At 41.7% G+C, this 20180-nt stretch overlaps 1 protein-coding gene across 5 annotated transcripts; it reads left to right on the top strand.

Moving 5' to 3' along the window:
• Positions 1–6478: 6478 nt before the first annotated feature.
• On the top strand, positions 6479–19724 carry nkx2.2a (NK2 homeobox 2a). Of its 5 annotated transcripts, XM_054741490.2 has the most exons (5): positions 8655–9249; positions 11304–11631; positions 12192–12524; positions 19242–19285; positions 19376–19723. In XM_054741490.2, the coding sequence occupies exons 1-5, from the start codon at positions 9124–9126 to the stop codon at positions 19430–19432; spliced, it is 888 nt and encodes a 295-aa protein (XP_054597465.1). In that variant the 5' UTR covers positions 8655–9123; the 3' UTR covers positions 19433–19723. The 5 variants fall into 5 exon arrangements, with proteins under 5 accessions (XP_054597466.1, XP_054597463.1, XP_054597465.1 ...); XM_054741488.2 differs by having other exon boundaries at positions 8653–9249; positions 19242–19724; XM_054741491.2 differs by lacking the exons at positions 8655–9249; positions 19242–19285; positions 19376–19723 and adding an exon at positions 6479–6538 and having other exon boundaries at positions 12192–13239.
• The last annotated feature ends 456 nt before the right edge of the window (positions 19725–20180 follow it).

Here is a 20180-nt window from a genome sequence, read left to right as displayed (position 1 = left end):
TAAAATGTACAGAGGTTGGTATGTGCAAAACAGTGGCATTAATGTACAGTATGGAGTGTGTAATGTTGGAGTTTCAGTAGTGAGGGTGAGGTGTCTGCGCCGTGTTCAGCAGTCTGATGGCCTGATGGAAAAAGCTGTCTCTCAGTCTGCTGGTTCTGTGGCATTATGTGAAGATTCAAGTGAAAAACTTTGATGGGGTGAAGTTTTTGTCTAAAACATGATCATCAGGTATCATTTTGTGCATATTTTCCAGGTAAAGTAAGCGAGGCAAATGCACATTCTAATATTTTTTCTATACTTGATGCCATTTTTAGTGTTCTCTTTGAATGTTCTGAAATTCTTATTTTCACATCATATTATTTGGAAAATATGTATTTGATGTTTTCATTTTTAAACGGAGAAGCACATCGGATCACGTTTTGTCGTCGTCGTCTTCCTCCGCTTATCCGGGTCCGGGTCGCGGGGGCAGGATTCCAACTAGGGAGCTCCAGACTGTCCTCTCCCCGGCCACCTCCACCAGCTCCTCCGGCAGGACCCCAAGGCGTTCCCGCACCAGATTGGAGATGTAACCTCTCCAACGTGTCCTGGGTTGACCCGGGGGCCTCCTGCCGGCAGGACATACCCGAAACACCTCCCCAGGGAGGCGTCCAGGAGGCATCCTGACCAGATGCCCAAACCACCTCAACTGACTGCTTTCGATCCGGAGGAGCAGCGGTTCTACTCCGAGTCCCTCCCGAATGTCCGAGCTCCTCACCCTATCTCTAAGGCTGAGCCCGGCCACCCTACGGAGGAAACTCATTTCGGCCGCTTGTATCTGCGATCTCGTTCTTTCGGTCATTACCCAAAGCTCATGACCATAGGTGAGGATTGGGACGTAGATCGACCGGTAAATCGAGAGCCTGGCTTTCTGGCTCAGCTCCCTCTTCACCACGACAGATCGGCTCAGCGTCCGCATCACTGCAGATGCTGAACCAATCCGCCTGTCGATCTCCCGATCCCTCCTTCCCTCACTCGTGAACAAGACCCAGAGATACTCAAACTCCTCCACTTGAGGTAGGACCTCTCCCCCGACCCGGGATTGGCAAGCCACCCTTTTCCGGTCGAGAAAGATCACGGATCACGTTTTGACACTTTTTAATGAAAGGTTTGCAGTTTGATCTGAGTAGAAAAGCAAGTTTGTTCAGCTCATATTTAACAGCTTGTTCCAACTTTTTTATTATTTTAGTATCAAAAAGCTCAGAGTTAACCTATGATGGCCGTTGCTGTCATTGACCGTCTGGAGGCCGGCGTTGCAGATTTGCAACAGTTAAAACCTACCTGGGTACTCCACGCATGTATTCCATGAGCATTTTTTAACTGAGAAGCACCCCTGAAGGACTTAGTTGTTCGTCCTTTTATCAAAATTTATTTTAAGTCTGAGAGGTTTAATGCAGAAGAGAAAAACTCTTGGATTTTTTCAGGTGATCAAGGTAGAATAATGATATTCATTTTCTATTCTTCAAATCAAAGCAGAAAAAGAAAAAATATTCACATATAATCGTGTAAAAGTCCAGAAGTCTTAGAAAGTTTTGGAGAAAACCTTTAGAAAAATGTCCACTTCAAGCACCTGCAAGCATTTCTGAAGAAGAAGGCTTCAAAGTCCTGGTGGTTGAAGTTAAAGTTCTGACGCTTGAGATGTTCAGTGGGATTTTTCTCCTTCGAGTAGAAGCTTTCAAGGCAAACAGATTTTAAATATGCATCTGGGAAAAAGATGGCTAGACATGAATAAGAATCTATGTCCTTCACGCCTCCTTTTTCCAATTCAGCTCGTTTTGTCCATCTATTGAAAACAAGAGTCACACTCTTCCGTACGGACGGACCCACTCTTGAAAGCAACAGTCGACATCTTTGCAATGCTTTTGATTCTCTTCCTCCGAGCCGGAGAGTCGGCGAGGTTGACCCCGGCCTCCTCCGTCTGTCCTCGACTCGTTCTGTGATTTATTGTTTCAGAATAAGAAGGAAATGTTGGAAGGAACTGATCTTTCTGTGTTTCGCGAGTTCACAGAGGAAGGAATCAGCTGCTTATAAACACTGTAGAAATCATGCTGTAATATTTTGGCAGCTGCTGGTGGCGTGAACGGGTATAAAATATTGCTTGAATGAAACTTTGGGATGTTGGAGCTGATCTGTTTTTTAGCTTCATGAACGCCGCCTGTAGTTACAGCTTCTGTCAGCCAGAGGTCGGAGAAATCCTCATTCTCGAAAGTCTGACATTAAAAAATTACATCTCGTGTTTCCTTAGGTGAAACGTAGAAATGCTCTAAAGAGAATGTGGCTCTGAATGAATTTAAAGTTTATTCATACAAAGAAGAAGCAGGAACTGTATTTCTATCCTGTTACTGGTTACTTTTGATGTATTTGGCTTTTATTTGAGTAGTTTAACATTTTTTGAGAAATAAAAATACATTCAGTTTTTTACTGTTTAAAACTAAAAATGTGTACATTATTAAAATTGTTTCAATGTCTGCATAGATGTCTGTGTGTGTTTATCAAATGTTGTTGGGTTTTTATTGGTCTTCATATCCATCCATCCTTCCATCCATCCACATTCCTCCTCTATCTGGGGCCGGGTCTCGGGGGCATCAGAGGCCCAGACCTCCCTCTCCCCAGCCACTTAGACCAGCTCCTCCGGGGCAGTCCTAACGCATTCCCTGGCCAGCCGAGAGACAAAGTCCCTCCAACGTGTCCTGTGTTTTCCTTTAGGTCTCCTCCCAGTTGGACGTGCCCAGAAAACCTCACCAGGGAGGTGTCCAGGAAGCATCCTGACCAGATGCCCAAGCCACCTCAACTGGCTCCTCTTGATGTGGAGGAGCAGCAGATCTACTCCAAGCCCCTCCAAGATGACCAAGCTTCTCACCCTCTCCCCAAGGCAGAGCCCAGCCACCCTGCGGAGAATCAGTCTTCATATGTTTAGCTTAAAATAAATTCTGCAGGCTCTTCATCGTTGGCTCTGCAGCCAGGAAGTATGGAGGTGACTACTTCCCTCTTTGGCCTCTTTTAAAGCAGAAGAACTGGAAACCTTTCATTTGGAGAACAAAATCAGTTTCAATCTAACCTTTTTTCCCAACATGACTGAGACATTAGACTGTTGTGTCACTATTTCACTATAAAATCATTACTTATTGCACCTTTAACACCACAGGAATATCTAATAAGTTTATTTTTAGAGCTCATTGCAGTGATCAGGCTCATGCCTTGTGACATCAAAGTCACAAGATGCTTCATATCACAGAAATTGGAACACAAGAAAAATCTTTTGGCAACACATTTATTTCACCAGAAGTCCTTTACTTTAAAAAGCCTTACATAACAAAAGGTGTCAACATCTTCAAGAGACCACAATGAAATCCACTGCCCATCTTTAAACGTGGAAACATCATGAGGTTTTGGTCAGAAGACCTCAACTGCATCTAATATTCCGAAGGGCTTGACCTTTCCAAGCTCTGAAAGACAACTCGAAAAGTTGATGTTGGGTCTAAAACAGAACTGGGAGCCAGTGGATGTCTTCAGAATGATTAGTTCTACTGTAATCTTCCTTTCAGGAGTTTATAATTGTGATTAGATTGGGAAAACAGCTGTCGCCCACAGCGTTTGGCATGACCTGTTCCCGTGACCTTCTAGCCTCTGATGAAAGTATCGAACATCATCACAGCCTTGCAGCTGTAAATCCAGTCCTTTCTTTTCTGTTTCCTCCCATCACTTACAGCTTTCATCCAGCTTCTTCATATACATCTTCACTTCCCACATGAGCCGGCTGTAACATCCACATTATGCTCCCTGATGGTCTCTGACTCAGTCGACATCTTCTTGTCTGATCCTTTCTGTTCCTTAGTGTTTCTTGGGCTCTCAGGTCTTCACATGTCTGACCTAGAACGGGCCGTTTCTTTTGTCCCCGCACGCCAAAAGGCCTGACATGCTTACAGAAAGAGTCAACTAAGTGCTGCGATGTTGGCCTCCATAAGGCTTCACAAACGGCTATACGGATCTTCAGGGTTGAAGACCGACCTCTCGCCAGAGGCTCAGCTCTGGGAAAACAAGAGGCATTCAAGTATAAAGTTATTCATGTCAAGTAATGCCCACAAAAACCTTCCATGCAGCCCATAAATCTGATATTTTGATTGAAATTCCAGACATTTCACAAGCGCCCTTGATGAACTTTATTTTTTTTTCTCACTCAGTTAACACTTTGGCTCAGCTCACCACTTTCACACTCATTGTTCCATCCCTTCTCGTCCTCTCCAGTAGGTAACACAGCAGGGCAAAAATGTTAAGTCCGATGGCCCTGCACTCCACCGCTCCTCTCAGCAACAATGCACCGTTGTCATTTAAGAGACAGCAATATTCACTAGTGTGCAGAATTGGGCACTTTGGTGGAAAACAACTCATTTCCTCTACTTGGCTTCACATCTCTCGAAGCGCTAAAAACTCAAATCTCTTCGCCTCAGCGCCGAGGACTCTGATCTAACACCAAACCTTTGTAGTTGTGTGTTTGCGAGGAAAACCTGCCTGAGCCTTTCACGCTGATGGGACTGGCTATCATCGTGGATGAGTTTCAGCCACACAAGTGAGTCCTCAGGTTTAATTAAACTTTTTTTTCAAAGTGTATCTTCTAGAAAAATCAGCCCCATCTCTTTGGCGTTTGTGTGTCGAGATGCTGGCCCTCTCTCGCTTCTCCTCGAGTGGTCGATACATTAAAACTTGAACTGATTGATTTCAGAATGGCTGTGCCATCAGTGTTCTTACGCAGCCATTAACCACATCTGAAGTATCTTAGTCATCAAGCTTCAGGCCAGGGATTGATAATAGCTTGACCGCCAGGGCCTATCTTACCCATCCTTTTTTTTAGGAGGTCTTGTGTTCAGCACCCAGAGCACTTGTGGCACATCTCAAACAGCACAAGAGTATTCACCGAGCCGCTGAGTGGAAAGCTTTTTCCACATTCGTCTGAACCTCATGAATACATTCCAACTCTAACTAAACCGCTTTGCCTTAGTGTGGGATTTCCAACAAGGTATGAGACCAATTTATTTATTTGTATTCCCACCGTTTTAGTGATGCTCTTGGCACCATAATCTCTGTCTTTCATCAGCAAAGTGGCCCCACACAAAACCCATCAGTGAGGCATTCGCTCTTGATTGATGGACGCTCCTGCACTGCCAGGCAACACCGTTATTATCATGCATGGATTCCAGGTTGTCCACAATAAAATCATTGTCTTGATTTAAGTTATTCACTCCCAAGGTGTCATTAGAGCACAACTGGTGTTTGCCTCCACATTGCTTTCTTCCTTGACCATTATTCTCTGTCGCCATCTTTGCACAAACCAAATCCACGAGGCAATCTTCAGCGAACACAAAACAGGTGCAAAGATGAGTTAAGGAGATTTTTCCTTAAATGATGTAAGGAATCAGTTAAAGCAGGCACAGCAACTCTTAATATGAATAAAATTGTAATTTATGTGTTAAATTCTGGCTAAATGTTGCTCATATAAAGCTTTTAAACCACTAAATGTTGTTTTTTTTTGTGGTGACCAAATTTATATGAAGTTATTGCATTTTCTTCTTATATTTACAATTGTCACATTTATTTTTAAAAAGGTAACAAATAGGATAAGGTCTGCAAAAATTGGCCAAATGTTTGAAAATCATATGAGATACTTACTTTTTTTAAATAATACAATAATACAATAAGGATGTGTATTGCAGTTTACATTTTAGATAAGATATATACATTTAAAAATGTTTTATTTCGTTTTGGTCCATTTATTATTATTATTATTATTATTATTATTATTATTATTATTATTATTATTATTATTATTATGTCCAATTGCCCCATGTGGTTTCCTCCGTGCGTGCTGCAAACAATGCGCGTTGGCGCTGAGCCTCATGGGAGCTGACCTCTGTTATCAATCATTGTATCAGGGGTATCTAATGTAAACGCGACTGTGGTGTGGATAACATGCCACATCTGCTCTTTAGGCAGAGCTGCTACTTGGTTACCAAGCGATTTATTAGAGACCCGCGTGAGGAATAATAGGTCGCAGTGTAAAGACCAACCAGCGAAGCTTCCATGGGCGCGCAATTATCTCCTAAACAGCCTGTTCTGACAACATCATCTAAACCTGTTTCTTGTCCCCCAAAATGTCTCAAATAAATAAAAAAAAAAGGGAAACATTTCATGGGGGAGATAAATGCGCCCTCCTTTTGGGAGCTGTGTTTGCGCTCAATTTATTGCAGTTGAACATATGGCCAATATTTTGTCTCACGTCAGAGCGCGAGGGAAAACAAACACCATGCAATGTTAGCGAGTCAGCAAGTGCAGAGCCACTTGGCCAGCTATGCAAACGCTCTTGGACAATCTGAGAAGAGGAGCACTTGCTTTCTGGGTATATAAACCGCATCAGGCTCATCTCAGTGCGCACTCCTGACTCCCATCTGGAGATATTTCATTAAGTCTGCGCGCTGTCCTGCAAGCTGCACGCATCCTTCCGGTTTAGGTAAGCGCACAGGACGCTTCAGGCACTTCTCGGTGTTATTTTTAAATTTTCAAAGCTTAACACTGTTTTTGTTTAGGTTTCCTCTGTATTTTCTACAAGAGCGCACACTAAATATAGACCTTGACTAGAATGACCCTGATCTGGCTGCTTTTTTAATTTCTGCCTTTGAAAAAAAAGGTGGGGTTTAATCTGTGCGTAGGCCAGTGCTTTTAGCCACACAGTAGCTGGTGATCATTACGCACACTCACCTGCGCAGGCTCTGCTTGGTTGAGCATTATTGTTGGGCTCTGTAAGAGTGGCCTTTGCGTTGGTTCTCAAGGGTAATTCACGGCGCGGTGAATAAACCATAGAAATCATAATTATGATCATTTATTAGAAGGAAAAAACACCAAACACATAAGCATCCTGTGCGTAAAGTTATATAATATGGATTATGATAAATACGGCTCAGTTCTTTGCAGGCTAATGACAGTGGCTCCATGTGAGCAACAATATTGGCTATTATAAATTGTCTAATTGGGTGCACACGAAGATCACCCCCTGTTGTTTCTTAATTTAGCCGGCAGAGACCGCTAGAGCTCTACAGATGTCAACAGCTGTTCATGTTATTTCCCCTCTCCTCTCACAAACACGTCGTCTTTAGGAGAAGTTATCCGCACGTGGGCCATCCGTGACCAGACCATCGAATACTTTCTGCTTATTTAGATTTACGCATTCAACTTTCTGTCTTATCTTTGCAATGCGCCACCTCTGCGCCAGAGTCAGTGGCGTACTGGAAAAGGAAGTGGTTAACTAATAATAATAAACTTTTTAAGAGGTTCGTCTTGACATGATGGAAAAGAAGAAGAAAAGATGAAGGCGACTGGCTCAGGGTGGCGTGAAATTCACCGTTACAAATAAACTGGTGGTTTAACAAATTAAGGCATCTCCTCGGGGCATGGGCGCGACGCTGTAATCTCACCGTGACATGTTCAGTCATTAAAGGAGAAAAGACGAATAAAGACTCTTTTTGTTGGCCAGGAAAGGAAGAATTCAGATTTCTGGAAGGGAAAAAATCTCACCCCCAGGCAACGTTTCCTCTGGCCCTTCCAGCCCCATAAATAACCTGGAACCGGCTTTACCTGCTTTTAATAAATTGGCTTTTAATCATGGATGGGGGAATTGGCCTTGTCACTCTGTACATTTATCATGGACACCCTGAGGCGGGCGGGGTTACCTTTATCAAAGCCTAACTCCCCGCCTCAGGCATTCAAACACGCTGAAATTCAGCGATTAAAGGAAAGCAATGATCAACATTATTAAGGATTCTCCCGCGGCATTTTATTTTCTCCCTTTCAAAGGAAAGATTTATTCAATCAGGGACATAAAAACCCTTTCTTTGCTTATTTGGGAACAATCGTGGGCATGAATTTTTAGGAGGGAATTATAATTAATCAGACTGGGGTCCATTTTTAGGGGAAGGGAGGGTTGATCCGAAAAAATTAATTGTTTTTGGAAAAAGTCTTCTGATTGCATGTTTGGGATCAAAGAAAAACGTTTAACAAGCTTGAACAATGAGGCGTTCAGCTCTGCAGTTTAATATTAAAATGGAACACTAGTGGCGATAAATACAGGAGAAATGATCATAAAAAGGGCTGTGCGCGCGATTTGGAGCACAAAAAAGTGGGTTGGGGATCCCGGTGAGGAAAATTAAAGTAAAATGTTTTAGTTCGGGATTCAGAGCTGGAGATTTAGTGTCAGCTGGACTGAAACAAGCGATGCGCCAGCTCTGCACCCTTTATTGTCTTCTAAATCCTGATGCATCTGCACCTCAGAGGCCCTTCTTACACACACACACGCACGCACACACACACACACACACACACACACACACACACACACACACACACACACACACACACACACACACACACACACACACACACACACACACACACACACACACACACACACACACACACACACACACACACACACACACACACACGAGCTGCACCGTTTAGACTTTTAGACGCACAGGAATATTTTTTAATTTCATTTTATTCTGACTTTATTATTCAAACATAATCAGAATCACAAAACTTACCAATCGTGTTTAAACAACTGACACTTTATTTTAGCAGACATTTATTTAAAACAACTGCACAAAGATGCAGCGTCATCCAAATGTTTCTTAAACATTTTGTCCCATCCAGAAAAATAAACATTCTGCACACTGGCTCTTGTCACACGGAAAAGGCCTGTTTGAACTACCTGTGAAGGTAAACAGGTAAACACAGAGCGATATGCTCTCCAAGTGGAGCACGTCCACTTAGCCAATCCACGTTTACCTCTTCTTAAGGAAACCCTCGGCTCAGCTGATCAAATAGCAGCATATCCCCGGCAACTGACCACACTCAGCAGCCATGGCGCGCGCTCCCATGGACCGTCACCAGACCCAAAGCTACTCCCACCTTGTCCCTGCGCCACTCACCGCGGAAAGAAGCGTGGAGTGACACGGGTGATAACCCCCGCGTGCTCAAACATTCCCCGATTTCTCAGCAAATAAACGCCCTGCGCGCGGGCCAAGTGAGTCTACTGATGAGATGCGCGTGGAGGCTACAGCCCGGGCCATCCCTGCGCGATGCGTGAAGCTTTCTGGAGTCTGGTGTGGGCTGCGTGTCCCCCCTCATATGTCGGATTTAGCTGCGCAGCATTACTTGGTGGATCAGGTCAGTAACCTCTCTCTCCACTGTGGAGGCTCATGCGCAGCTCCAGTTTGTCCAAACAGCCCGTTCAGCTCAATGGAGCCTTTGTGGGATGCTGAGACTTGTGATTAATTCTGGCAATCTGGTGAAATATTTACCTCAGGCCGGTGCGTCAGGCGCTCCCTTCCATAAATGCGTAAAAGTGGAAAAATGTAGTGCCATTTTTACTCAAAATATTTAAAAAATATTTTATTTCACATATATTAATGATAATAACAATAACTATAACATTAATAATAATAATAATAATAATAATAATAATAATTATTATTACAATACCAATATAACAACAATAACAATAATAATAATAATAATAATAATAATAATAATAATAATAATAATAACAATAACAATAATAATAATAATTTAATACATCTAAGAGAAATTAAATGGCAGACAGTCTTTCTGTGTGGCTTCATGTTTGCGCGCTTTAACGAAGGACTTTCCTTAATATTGTGGAAGGATCCTGGAATTGAATGAAGAGATAGTCCATTGAAAGCAGTTGAATGCCATGACAACTCGGAACAATCTCAGACTTATTCCAAACAGTTAGAAAGCATTGTGCGCGCGGCGTCAATCATCTATTATTTCGCCTCTGAAATGAATGCAAAAACTGCGGCCGGACAAAAGCTTCCAACAGGAGCCGGACATTTGTCTACATTTCCCCCATTGTCTGCAGCTTAGCGATCGGTTTGTATTTGTGTTTGCCCGGGCCCGACCACCCAGGATGCGCAGAGGAGCTGCGAAAAACGCGAAACATTGTCACCCACATCACATACTAGGAGGCAGAGGGAGGAGAGCGAAGGGGAAAGTGTTGGAGAGGAGGAGAATAAAAGTAAGCAAGGGTACTTTGGATTTCACAAGAAAGGAAAACGACTTTAAGTAAAAAAGAAGAAAAAAAAACAAATATTGGAAAGTAATTGATAAAAATAACTTTCTACTTTAAAATAGATTATTCGGAAAAAAGCTTTTATTTTGAAAAACAATATTTTTCTTCATTCCAAACTAGACTATTATTATTATTATTATTATTATTATTATTATTATTATTATTATTACTTTTATTATTACTATTATTACTATCATTACTAACATTACTATCATTACTATTATTATTATTATTATTATTATTATTATTATTATTATTATTATTATTATTATTATTATTACTATTATTATTATTATTATTGATACTCATCCGTGTCTTAAATACTTGCTCAGCCTTTTCGAACAAACAGAGTCCTGCTTCAGTTTCAACACAACCTCTTGTCCTTAAGCCCTGGCAAAAATATTGACACAAAAGGTTTACATAAATTATCTCCTCATTCTTGAACGGCCTTCCTCGCTGTTTCCATCTCCAGAAACATCTCACAGCATCGAATTTTAAAACGCCCCAACGTTGGAATTATTTATTATGAGAATTTAAAATGGAAATAAGCTAAATCTTCTGTTAGAAGGGTTTTATTTTAAGTATCGCGAGTATGAGGCTACTTGGAGGTTCTTTGTATGTAAATAGGGTGTAAAAAGGCCCTCCCCGTCTTTGTAATTAATTGACACGTTATACCACTCATCATGCTCTGAAGCACCAATGGTAGAGGCTCGGATCTCCCCAAAACCCACAATTTCCCATCTGCAAACACTGTCTTCATCCACTTGACTCCTAAGACCCGCCCACACGTGGCCAACCTTTCGCGTTTTTAATGCTTTTTCACTGCAGGTTCATGTGTTGAGACCAACCTTATATGGACTGATCGGACAAGGTAATGGCTTATTTCCCTCTAGCACCCAGCAGTAGCGCAGTATCCATGAGCCACATATAGCACTTCAGCCACTTTGGCATCCTTCCTGGACTTACAGAGACTGACTGAATCCACTTGCTCAGGCGATGGTTTCCCACAGCTGCTGCTGCTTCCACTGTACTTCAGCGTAGAGCGACTCTCACTCGTCCTGTTTTCTCCTGAAAAATCGCATCTATCTTTTTTTTTCCTTTCCTTTCTTGTTTGTTTCTTCTACAACAGCGGATTGTCCGGCAAGCTGGTGCGGCAACTTTTCCCCCCCTGCATATTTTCCCCCACCAGAATATGTCGTTGACCAACACAAAGACGGGCTTTTCTGTAAAGGACATTTTGGACCTTCCTGACACAAATGATGAGGACGGATCTATCACCGGAGCGGAGGATGACACGGAGGGATCGGAGACCACGTCCACGACGAAAACCACTGGAGTTTTGGTGCAAAGTCCCCTGGAAAACGTGCAAAATCTGCCTTTAAAGAACCCCTTTTATGACAGTAGTGACAATCCTTACACACGATGGCTTGCTACTACGGACAGCATCCAGTATTCATGTAAGTTGAGACGCAGAATCTTCACTGTGATCATGTTGATAATGTGACATTTCCGACCTTCGCGGTTGCATTAGGTGATAATTGATGGCATGCAGTCTCATATTACGCCCCGATGATGCCCTTGGGCGGCGTGCACCGTGCACAGCTCGGCTCCATGGCTGAGGAAATGCATGCAGTGTTAAGGTTCAGCGCACTTTGTTTTGCAGGAATCTTACAAATAAGACGGAGGTGGCTGCGAGACTCGCTTGTTTAGAGTTATCCGATCACTGAGTGAAATGAAAAAGTGCTTTTTTTTTCAAAAAGAGAGAAAATGCATATTTTACGCTTCACTGACCTTTTGAAATTTATCACGTCTCCTTTTTATTTATTCCCCAGCCAATAAAACTGCACTTAAATCGGATAGTTTTGTTATTCTTTCATGTTTGTGACTTTAAAGTATCGAGAGCTCCCATAAATCTCAAAACCGGGTTTGCGCACATTTCCCTCCATGGCTAAACTGATTGTCTGTGTTGTTTTGTTGAAAATGTCTCTCAGAACTTCCCAACATAACATTTTGACAGTGTTTCTCCCGTTTCTTGTCGCAGTGCACGGTCTATCCGCAAACTCTCAGGACTCGGCCAAGTCTCCGGAGCCGTCCGCGGACGACGAATCCCCGGACAACGACAAGGAAACTTCCAGCAGCGGCGGCAGCGACTCCGGCAAGAAGCGCAAAAGGAGGGTGTTGTTTTCAAAGGCGCAGACCTACGAGCTGGAGCGTCGCTTCAGGCAGCAGAGGTACCTGTCCGCCCCGGAGAGGGAGCACTTGGCCAGCTTGATCCGCCTCACCCCGACCCAGGTGAAGATCTGGTTCCAGAACCACCGATATAAGATGAAGAGAGCCCGGGCCGAGAAAGGTATGGAAGTGACCCATCTCCCTTCTCCCAGGCGGGTGGCCGTGCCCGTCTTAGTCAGGGATGGAAAGCCTTGTCACACTCTTAAAGCTCAGGACTTGGCGGCCACTTTTCAGGCCGGGATCCCCTTCTCGGCGTATAGCGCGCAATCCCTGCAGCACATGCAGTATAACGCGCAGTACAGCGCCGCGGCCACGCCACAGTTCCCCACAGCGCACCACTTGGTGCAAACGCAACAGTGGACTTGGTGAGAGAAATTATAGAGACTTGGCTTGGAGGTGCGATAGGGAGTTTCACCACAAAGCAAAGAAAAAAAAAAGAGTAAAACACAAAAACAAACGAGACTTTTCATTTTTTGCAGCTTGACTCATATAAATACTCCCATTTTTATTCGGGGCTCATGTGTGCGCCGTGTTTACATGTTTTCGTTAAGAGAACTGGGTCCAAATCTCTCCCTTATAGATTTTATTGAGAACGTCAATGCTCTTCTTGTGAATATTTCTTTTGTAAAGTATGTTGTGTGTTGGTTGTAGAGATGTTTTCCTTTTTATTATTATTATAATTATTATGATTATTATTATTATGGTTTTATTTTGTCCCTTAGTGTTATAATCAGCACGTACGAACCACTTTATAATTATAGAAATTTTAATTTCTTGCTTCTTTTATGGACCGAAAAAAGTATTTATGGCCATGAATAAAAACTGGCAAGTTTTCAGCCTTTTTTCCCCTTTTGTTTTCATTTCTTGGGAATATTTCGGGGGCAGGTGGTGCAAAAGTATGCAAATTTGACAAAATTTTGTGATTTTTTTACGTACAAAAAAGGAAGAAATCGGGAATTTGACACATATGTGTATTAAACAAACAATAGTCGCGTGAATGTTATACATCTTCAGATTTTATACAAAAATGTTTCATCAAACACAATTGAATTTCTAAAATGAGGCTTTTGTCAATAAGTATCGTTTATGAGAGAAAAGCGTCGCTGAACACCAAGTCATGGCGCAGAATAGTGTTTACCATGAGAATAAATCTCCAGCGCACTTCAACTCTTTTCTTTTTGGTCAAATTTAATCCCAGAGATTATTTTTCTCACTAATAAAGAGCCTAAAGTCACTCGTGAAATGGGACTAAAATCCACTCACTTAATATAAGTGGGCTTCTCAACACAAGAAGCTTTTGAGCCGAAAGCACTCCTTTTTGTCAGGCTCCCAGCCACTCCCGGCCTCGTGCGTAAAGTGGAACACAGCGCCAGAAAAAGCATCGTTTAATGCAATAAATGTTTTGTTATCTTATTAAGCGCTAAACTGCAAACAGAGGCAGTCACCGACGCGCCTGCTTTCTTTGTTTAACCACAGCAAACTAAAAAAGGCACAGCACTGCAAGCTCTTAAAGGGTCCAATAAAGTTGTTTCTGACGCGACTTTATAAATTACCATCAACACTATCAAAACCACAAGTTACGCGTATCCTGAGGGTGTTTCCTTTCCTATCGGAGCCAAAGAAAAGCGCAATTGTGCCCCATGATCCGCGGAGCGCACTGCGGATTATCTGACTCCGTCAATATCTTGGGTAAATATAAAAAAAAAAAAAATCCATGCATTTTGTTTGTCCCGGGACGGAATTCTCCCAGCAGATGTTAGAGTCGCCCCTATCATCACCGAACAAACAGCTAAATTAGGCAGATTTGCTAATTATTTACAGAATTGAGTCTCCGGGGGCTACTGCTTTTGTGCAGCGAGGGGGACTCAATTTGTCCCTCTGTTTCAAACACTGGTTGAGCTTGCAGGTCAAATAAATCAGCAACTTTTGCAGCAAATGTAGTTAAAAATGACAGAGACTTAACTGAGATTTTAAATTGGGATTAGATGCCAAAAATATCTAAAAGTAAAACAAACATTCTCACTTTTCTTTTCTTTTTGGGGGTCGGATGTGTGAGACTCAATCTCTGCACAATACAGTACACAAGGCAGTCCAAAGACAAAGCTTTGGCCCGGTTCTGCTGGATGTTGGAGGCGTGCATATTAACGAGCAGCGGGAGTGGAGACGCAGGCAGTAGATAGACAGAGTTTCTTGGTGCTGTTCAGAGTCAGGGAGATGAATCCTTGGGCTTTTTGTCCCGCCTGTCACTTGGTGCCATTGTGATCTTTTCTTGCACACGTTGTGTCCCATATGGGCAGCTGGGTTCGGAAAAGGAGAAAAGGGTCTCTTACAAGCCCCAAATTGTACCGAGCCTTCAAATAAAGCATTGTTGTCTCTGAAAGAAAAACGAATTAAAAATCCGTGCTATATCTATTCTGGTCTGAAGAAGAAGCTCCATTCACGGACAACAGGCAGTCCTTCTTCCTTGAGAGAGCTGAGCCAACAACAGCCTTCTCATTTCTGTTTGCCTTCTACCCCTGCTTTCTCCCGAGTGAAAGACGGATTATTGTCTGACCCAAAAATAAATAAATTAAATAAAAAAGTGGCTCACCAGTGCGTAAAAACTATTTTTAATTCCAGACAATGTTCCTCTCTGTGTGCTGGGTCTTGATAATTATGTAAAAACACGAGAACTTCCGTCTTGTAGGTAGAAATAGTGGATTTTCGTGAATTTGACTCCGTTTGCAGTTACACACACTTAAAAAAGATAATAATAATAATAATAATAATAATAATAATAATAAGATTTTAAATGCAATCGCTCCCATTTGCATTTCACGTGAACCCAGTGATCTGGACGATGCAGCTGGTTTCACTGACAAGGCGTTCCACTGACTTAAAAAAAAAGAGAGAGAGAAGCAATCACATGAAAAAGGCTTAAAACGAGACGTGTTTGCATCATAATTTCTAAATAGTTAAATAAAATCAACGCTGTTTTTTTCTAAAACGAATGACCGAACAATCATGAAAATTAGACGCGTTCTTTTAAAAACTGCTAAAAAATATATAGTTTTGCATTTTTGCTCCACCATTAAGACGCAGAAAAGGACGCAGCTCCTTTAGCAGCTTCTCATCAGGGTCAGATTTATCGGAAATTGCTCTTGGCTGCTTGGGGGGGGGGCGGGGGGGGGGATAAAGCTGCGGCACATTAAAACAAGCATCTCTGCGGTTCAACCTGCGTGGTTAACGCTATTATATAGCCCAGAATGCAATACTTGAGGAAACGTGCACTTGGGATTCGCTGGATCTGTGTCATCCTGCCCGTTTGAACCTCAATATGAATCATGTCTCCATCACCGCCAAATAAACGAGGTTTTCAGAGCTATAATACGCGCTGCTTTTCATTTTAAAAAGGAAGCTATCTGGGTTTTATTGCCTTAAAGGAGATCCAGATTAGATTCGCAGCATATTAAAGAGAGATGGAGGGGATGGAGGCGCAAAGGAGGAGGAATTATTGCGCCACTTTGCCACGAGATGGAAGCAGAGGTCTTCAGTTGGCGTCATGCAGCTTTATTTTTTTTTACCTGCAAACATCATTTAATTTCATCACTGCAAATGACTGCAACTAAACTCCAACTGCTGAAAAGAGCCTGTTTTCCCCTCTCTCTCCTCTCTAATGAACACACATAGCTGCAAACTTGACAGTCTTTTTAAGTGCATGATTGCGGTTTATGACATTGTTATGGATCTTGAGAGCATAATCATATCGCTCTTCAAAACAAACCAGACAGGACGTAAACAGTCCACAGGCAATTAGTGCAGTTTGCAGTTCACACTTGAAAATAAACAGGGAGGGAGGGGAGGGATGGGGGAGAGATCTGGATTTCTCCACGGCGTGGCGCAATAGGATAGGGGGGCGGATTATTTCACTTCAGTGGAGGTGAACAAAAGAGGTGAAGTAAAAAAAAAAGAAATCAACACTGAGTCAGACAATGGAGTGAATCTAAATTAAATAAAAGTTCTTTATAATAGAAAACATGTTAATATTTAAAAAATGACATTAACTTACTTTTTGGGGACTCAGTAAAGTAAAACAGGTTATCAGAGGCAAAGGAGCCTCTAAAGGCAACCATAAGGGTCCGTGACTGACAGATACCCCAAATGTTTTTGTTACAATTGAAGTTTCTTCAATCAATTTAAAGAAAATCATGAATAATTATTTTTAATGGGCCGAAAATCCCTGGCGACCCTGATCCAAGGTGCCTACAATCAAAACATAACCCTCAGACGCTTAAATCGAATCCTGCATCAGATTTTCACTCCAAATAGAAGGGAGCTGCTAAACACCAGAGACGCCGCTGTTTTCATGCAGGCAAACATCTGCTAAATGGGTCAAATGAGTCAAAAAAAAAGCTTTGCTCCTGCAGGGGGCATCATTGGGTTAAAAAGATCTGGATGTTCAACAGGATGGAGAGGAAACACATCTGTCAGTCGAAACCTTCAGGAGGAGTTTTATGAAAATGGCTCGAGCAAACTGCAGCCCAGCTAATGGTTGGATCTAAACAAGACAACAGCACAAATCACAAGTTTTCTCAGTGGGACGAAGCATCTGGAGCATTTTTCACAGCAGCTTTCAATCTGCACAGGAGAGCCTGCCAAGCTGACCAGCATAAGCACCCGTGCATCAAACTGGGAGGTTTCCAGTTTCCAGTGGAGCTAAAGGGGAGGACGGAAGTCCCGCCTGCACCTCTGAGTATCTCCATCTTCCATCATGCTGTGTTCATTCACAAGAAAGTTATCTAAATTAAACACCTTTCCTCTGAAGTGTGTCCCATCCCAGATCTGATGATCAAACGATGTTGTGGCCAGATTTCCTTTCATTTGTGCCACTTATGGATTAAATCCACAATAATAAAGGCTAATGCAGCCACAATTCCATCATTTGCATTCAAAAATCTAAACGTTTAATGTTAGCTAATTTAAGATGATCTGCATTAAAAAAATCATTCTGAAGAAAGTTTTCTGAGATGTAGAGGAAAGTTTTCCATTGGAAGTTTTATTACCTTGCAGAAAACAAAACATGGACCCCCCCCCCCCCCCCATCAGTGTGAGGAAGACGCTGATGGTGCAGTTCTCACAAATAGGTGGAAGTAGGTTTAACGTTGGGTCAAAGTGCTGAAAATGAACAGCAGCCATTCCTGTGTCATCGTTGTGAAGGAGCGGCGAGCGTCAAGGTTCTTGACTCTACTGAATGTAGAGATTACAAAAACAGCCGAGTGAGCAGAAAGACAAGGAGGCTGACCAGAAAGGTAAAAGTAAAGAGCTCACACAGACGCTTTTCTTTTCTTTCAGGTCATCTTACATTCTCCCAGAATCTATGAACACACAGAAACCCGTGTCCTCTGTAAAATCTAATAAAGGTTTTCCAACGTTTGTCTGTTTATCTTTAATTCCTGCTGGTTTTGGAGCTCGGACCGTCTGTGAACACATTAAAGATGCAAATGTCGATTTTAACTAACCTTACTTCTCTGTAACTTATTGGTTAAAGTTTAAAATGTAATGATTTGCACTTTTTAGGAGAATTGAAGATGAAAAAGTAAAGGAGGCTTAAATCCTGCTTTCTTTTCAAAAAAGACCCTTACATGAATACATTATAAGGAAAATAATTGCAAGGTAACCAGGTGTAAGAGGAAAAAGTCACTTTTAGTGTAAATTATGAGTTTTTTATTTAAATTCAAGAAAGTACACTTATTATTACACTTTCTGAGATAATTAGTTTCCTTGTTAGCTTATTTGCCATTATTGTGAGCCCCAAAAGACAAACAAATGTTTTATCAATTGTCTAAAACTTAGATTTTTAGGTTTTTTCAAAAATAGCTATAAGTATGTAAAACTGAAGGCAGGCAAGTGGTAAAAACACAAAATATATGTTATAACTGGAGGCCAGCATCTCATAATGTAACGAGAGAACTGTAATTTATCTCATAGTTGTGTACCATTAACAGTTTTTTAGATTAATATGATTTTTGCATGTTAGCCCAATCTAATAAAATCATCTTAAATGTCCCTGTGCATCTAAAACCAAAATAAAAGCTGAGTGAAGTTTATTCTTCAGAGTTATGAACTTAAGGGCTGAGATAACAAAAACAAACAAATACAAACAAATAGCAACAATAAACAAAGACACACGTTTACAACTTTCTTTGTTTTGAGGATGAAAGCAGAACTTTTCAGATCCCGACGTGTTTCCGTCTTCCAGCACAGCGTCGGTTTGAGAGAGAGGATGTGCACGTGAGCGAGTCAGCAAACAGACAAATTCATAACGAAGAAAAGCTGAACTTCACAGCAGCAAACAGACTGATGTCAGAATTAGAGCAGAAGAACTTAATGATCTAAAATAGGAAATGTTAGTGGCAATCTTGATACTGTTGAACCCAAATAATACCAGCCTCATTTGTATGTTTGCTGTCATAATAAAGAAAGCTCATAAATGATTATATTCTAGTTATTTTAGTGAAATTTATAGATTTTTGTTGAGTATTTATAAGAATTATGGTGTAGGAAGCTTCATGCAGCCAGCAGCAACATAATGTGCATTTTTTTGTTTGTTTTCTGCCTCTTGAAAGTCGCTTGTTTAAGAAAAATATAGAAAAAGATGAATAAAATAATATTTTTTAATATGAGGTGGGTGTGATTAATTGGTCTGGCAATATTATGAAAGACAATGTGCTGCATTAAAACGACTGTACGAATCATAATAACTATTTAAATCAGCTTAATGTTTGTAAAAATATATATTTTGCTTCATGATCTCTCGTCTTACTTTCACTTTTGTTCTTCCCTCTTGGTGTTCCATCAGGACTTGAGCTGTCTTGTGTGAAACTGACACGCTGCTGCAGTCAGGTGGGCTGGATGGAGGACGGCGGCGACAATCAGCCTCCCAGAGTTGAGTGTTTATGCCTTTCTCTTAATGGATTGTCTCACCTTCTTCAGAGGATGAACATGAGGTGCTTGAGATGCCACCACTGCAAATGGATCCTGGGGCTCTGAGCCTGATAACGAGCAGCTGTCGTTCGCTTCAGGTGTGCTTTAATCAGCCAAAGAGCAGCGATGTGGCAGTTTTAACAAATGAAATTGTGTAATTAACCTCCAGTTTATGGAGGATGTAAAGAACACGTTTTGTGCTTGTGTGTCTGAATCTGTAAGTTGTGAAATAAAAATGAATAAAAGTGATGACGTGCATGTTTTTGCGTGTGGTTTTAGGATGAAATGCACCATTGCTGAGATTTGGACTTTTGTTGAGCATGTGGTAAAAGAAGGAATTGCATTTTTTATTCAAACAAAACAACAAACCTAGAAGAGAAAAAGTACATTTTAATCACTCTTAAATGTCACATTTTCTTATTTTCTATGATGAACAAATCATTATTTACCTACTTTCATTGTGTCTAAAGACGTATTTTCAAACTGTTGTAGCGTCACAAAGGTCCTCTAATTTGTGACAAAGGGCTGGACCTGGACAGAGGCCCCACCCAATCGGATTGCAAGTCCGACCACGGTGTGGATGGTCCCTTTTTCTGTAGGGGAGCTCTGTGTGCAGGGTTGGATGGCTGAAACTGACAACAGATCAGACAACGCTGGACGTGGTCTGAGACGTCGCGACGCATCCCCGGCCAATAAGCAACCTGGTCAGGGCACCGAACGTGGCCTTGACACCTTAAAAAGTCACTTATGATATTCAGAAATAAGAAAAGTGTTTTTTGTGAAAGTATTTCAGTTTTGTTGTTGCTTCCATGAT

The sequence above is a fragment of the Nothobranchius furzeri genome, chromosome 18 (genome assembly GCF_043380555.1).
Source record: "Nothobranchius furzeri strain GRZ-AD chromosome 18, NfurGRZ-RIMD1, whole genome shotgun sequence".
NCBI lineage: Eukaryota > Metazoa > Chordata > Actinopteri > Cyprinodontiformes > Nothobranchiidae > Nothobranchius > Nothobranchius furzeri.
Note: the sequence above shows the minus strand (reverse complement) of the source record. Positions and strands in the feature narration are given on the sequence as shown.

Excerpts from the sequence above, each read along its gene's own strand:
- nkx2.2a (XM_054741486.2), top strand. The coding sequence starts at position 9,124 with ATGCGCGTGGAGGCTACAGCCCGGGCCATCCCTGCGCGATGCGTGAAG. Across the intron at positions 9,250-11,303 it reads AGCATTACTTGGTGGATCAG|CGGATTGTCCGGCAAGCTGG; the intron begins GTCAGTAACCTC and ends CTTCTACAACAG. Across the intron at positions 11,632-12,191 it reads GGACAGCATCCAGTATTCAT|TGTTTCTCCCGTTTCTTGTC; the intron begins GTAAGTTGAGAC and ends ACATTTTGACAG.